Consider the following 4,052-nt stretch of genomic DNA (forward strand, 5'->3'; position numbering starts at 1 on the left):
ATGGTATTGTACCGACCAAAGTGAGTCAGAAGAGGAAGGATGAATGCTGATTTAGAGTGTAAATAAATGCAGTAGGGGGAAAAGCAATGGTCAAATAGACCCTGACGGTAGATTTGCAGAACAGAGGGTGAGAGTGAGTAGGTGAGACAAGGGACCTGGTGACAGTTGTGGAGGGGTCCTGACACTCTGTCACACTCTTGTGTAAAAACACTGTAAGCCTAACAGTATTGCAAATCACAATATCTAAATTTAAAAAATTAACAAAGATAAAATTTAGAAATATACAAAAACAAAACAAATGGTAAAAGTGGAAAAAAATCAAAATCAGAAATTACCAAAATCTAGATGTGAATGAATATTTCAACCTTCTTCAAGTTAATCTGCAAAATGCATCATGGATTTATACCTTCTAAAAGACTATGAATTAGCAAAACTGTTTAAATATTAAATCAATATCAAGCAATTGAGTAAGGGTAAGGGTTGGAAATAATGTAAAAATACACATATAAGCAAAAATATGAAAAAAATTTGATGATGCTGTACTAAACAAGTAATTTTGGACTATAGCACAGAGTCATTAGAACTGTGAAAAAGAGGGCTTTGATCAGAATGACCTCAAAACATGTTAAGATTAAAGTGTACAGTATGAATATTATATATAAGTACATAAATTAATTTTATATCATATAGATGCACCTATATGTATAATTATATTTATCATAATAGCTAGATGGATAAATGTGCATATGCTTCAGATTCTTTTACTTTGCATGTATATAATCTGGTAGCCATGAAATTGTACTGAAATTAATTAAAGAGAGATATGATTTAACCAAAGTAATAATGTTTACAAGAAAAATCTAGCAACTGTGTTTGGAAAGTAAAAGAATGCCTGTAAGCCAGAAGATTTAAGTGAAGTTTTACAAGTCCCAGAACTGACTACTTTTGAGGGTACGGGAATACAGTTTTGGTACACCTATTTCTGTATGTGTAGATTTCAGAGTTGATGTAGTTAAGGCAGAGATGAATTTGATTCTACTTAAATAGTATTTAATGTGAGAAAAAATACCTTTCAAGTACTTTTAGGGTCTATTGTTTTCATTCTTTCCAGTCACATACCGGACAGTATGATTTCTTCTGAATATTTTAAGTGAAAAATTTCAAAATCACAAAAGTATATTACTCAGCATCAGACATACAGTACAGAACTTGATAAGCAACAAAATTCTTCAAGCTCCTGACAGATGAAATAAAATAAGATCATCATAGATTAGATCTGCCTCCACTCATCCAACTTCCCCACTACTTTCCCACTTGGGTGAATTCCTCTGTGTTATATGAGGGTTGATTCACCATATGGAATGAAATTCATTATGCCCTGAATGAAATAAGATTCAGGATATTTTAATGACTAGCAGAAATCATGATTTTTTTCCAGTTTACACAGAAACAAACTTGTCTACACCATGAATTTAAAAGTGACGTTAGTCTCCTGGGAGGGTAACTGAATTGTTAGCAAAGACAATATATTCAGGTACATTTCAGAAGTAGAACAGTATTAAAATTTAATAAATGCACAATAAAATGTCAAGAAGAGTACAAATAATACCAAATGTTTTCTTCTTCTTACTACTTTAGATATTTTGATATGACAGAAACTTTTGATTAATGTTTTGCATGATTCAAAATCCCTATAAAATATTTTAAGGTCTTCAGAAGGTACTAACATCTTAAACCAGAGGTTCCCAAACATCTCTAATCTAATGCCATCTTTTCAGAAAATAATTACAAAATTTCCCTGGAAATCTAACACCTAAATCAGACAAACACTGAGAGTCCATCAGGTGTACCCAGTTCTATTGACCTCTGCAGCATACAGAGGGATCAGCATCTTCCATTCGCTGGGAAAAAATTTTAAATATTATATCATAGAGCTGCATATGTCAATGCTGGGTCTCATTCCCCTGATCTTGAAGGAGCCTCCAATACGACATCGTTGGGAAGGACAAGTAGAGAGAGGCTTCTAAAATCACAGGACTAGGATGAATGGAGACATTACTGAGACCACTCGAGAAATTTGACAATCAACGAGAAGATGAGGATGATGATGATGGTATCATAGAGCATGTATATTTGCAAAACCTTTGCAGTCTAACAACCACCCAATCTAATAATTTTATTTGATTTAATGAAATAAAACTAGATATTAGCATGGATTTTAAACATTCCGCTTTAACATTTTTGTCAGTGAATCTATGACTTTCTTATTTCTCAGACTGTAGATAATTGGATTTAACAAAGGAATTATGATAGTAAAAAATAGAGAATCTATCATATCTTGATCATATGATTTTGCAGATCCAGGGCTCACATACATGTAGAGAAGAGGACCATAGTATAAAGACACAGATAAGAGATGGGCTCCACAGGTAGAGAAAGCTTTCCTTATGCCTTCCAAAGACTTCTTCTTTAAGATTGTAAAGAGAACAAGTGTGTAAGAGACGAGAACAATCGTAATAGTAATTACCTGAATTGAACCAGAAAAGATATAAACCATAAGAATATTAATTGAAGGATCAGTACAAGAAATCTTAAGCAATGGCTCAATGTCACAGTAATAGTGATGTATTTGGTTTTCATTACAAAAAGTTAATCTCAACAAAAATCCGGTGTGAATTGAGGAATGTATGAATCCACCTACAAATGATGATATTATCAGCCAGATACATAACCTATTGGTCATTATCACTGGATAAAGTAAAGGGTGGCATATAGCTACATAGCGATCATATGCCATACTTGCCAAGAGGAAACATTCTGTAGTTGCACCAAATGCAAAGAAAAAAAATTGCGCCATGCATTCAAATAGAAATATGTTATTCTTTATGAAAAAGTTGATAAGCATCTTGGGAGTCACTGTGGATGATATTGATGCATCCACAAAAGCTAAACTTCCAAGAAACAAGTACATGGGGATGTGAAGTTGAGAGTCATTCCAGATAAGAACAATAAGACCAACGTTCCCCACAAGGGTGATGAGGTAGATCACTAAGAACACCAGTAGTAGAGATATTTGCCAATCCTGTTGATGTGTAAATCCTGTGAGAATAAACTGTGTAATCAATGTTGTATTTTTCTCCTCCATGTTTAATCAGATGCTCCCTGAAATGTAAAAGTATATTTACAGTGAAGGAGAACTTTCAGACTGAGAGAGAGGAGCTGAGAAAGAAAATCACACTAACATCAGCCTGACACATTGTCACTATAATGCATAAAACAAACTTGGGAATCTGAAGTAATGGAAAGAGAAACAAAATTTCAATTAAAGTATGTATAATAGCAGCGATTATACAAATACAAAAGAAAAGATATTCTAAGCATTTTTAATACATGGAGATATGATTAAGTGTAATATTAGGGAAGCCTAAATGTAGATTGTAAATTTAGAGTCAAATAATAGGTATATCAAGAATCTAAATTAAAAAGAAATTGGGGGCCAGAGACATAACTCAATAGCTAAAGCACATATTTTGTTATAGGAAGCCAAGAATCAAAATACAGTACTACATGATTTCCATATTATAACCAGGTGTGATCTCAGGCATAGGACTTAAAATAACACCTAAGAACCATAAGGTGTGGTCCAAAATTGAAAAATATATAATAACAATAATAAAATTAATCAAATTTAAATAAATTGAATATCATTAATTATATTGACATTATTACTGCATCAAAAATTTTACAGTCATTGGAATTAATTTTTTGGTAGTTCATAAGATAGGTATCACAGTAGAGAAACTGCAGACTAGTATACTAATCAGGAAGCTGTGTTTGTTGCCCAGTGCTTCAGCCTGGATTATACATCAGAAGTGTCTTAAGGTGAGTTTTGCAAAATTTTGACGGTGAGGTAGTATGTAAAAATAAATAAGTTAAACAAAAAAAAATTCTAGAAGTATACACCTTAACAAATAATTCCTGCAAAGTGATAAGAATGTATATGAAATGTATAGTCAGTTAGGTGGCATTACATGGGGAGAGAGATAAGATCA

General features: G+C 32.6%; 1 protein-coding gene across 1 annotated transcript; it reads right to left on the reverse strand.

Annotated features, from left to right (window-relative positions):
- Positions 1-2,218: 2,218 nt before the first annotated feature.
- LOC101550844 (olfactory receptor 187-like) lies at positions 2,219-3,145 on the reverse strand. Its single transcript, XM_004607016.1, has one exon. It carries the CDS (start codon positions 3,143-3,145, stop codon positions 2,219-2,221), a length of 927 nt encoding a protein of 308 aa, XP_004607073.1.
- Positions 3,146-4,052: the final 907 nt, after the last annotated feature.

This window comes from Sorex araneus, chromosome 2 (assembly GCF_027595985.1).
Source record: "Sorex araneus isolate mSorAra2 chromosome 2, mSorAra2.pri, whole genome shotgun sequence".
In the NCBI taxonomy this organism is placed as follows: Eukaryota; Metazoa; Chordata; class Mammalia; order Eulipotyphla; family Soricidae; genus Sorex; species Sorex araneus.

Excerpts from the sequence above, each read along its gene's own strand:
- LOC101550844 (XM_004607016.1), bottom strand. The coding sequence starts at position 3,145 with ATGGAGGAGAAAAATACAACATTGATTACACAGTTTATTCTCACAGGA.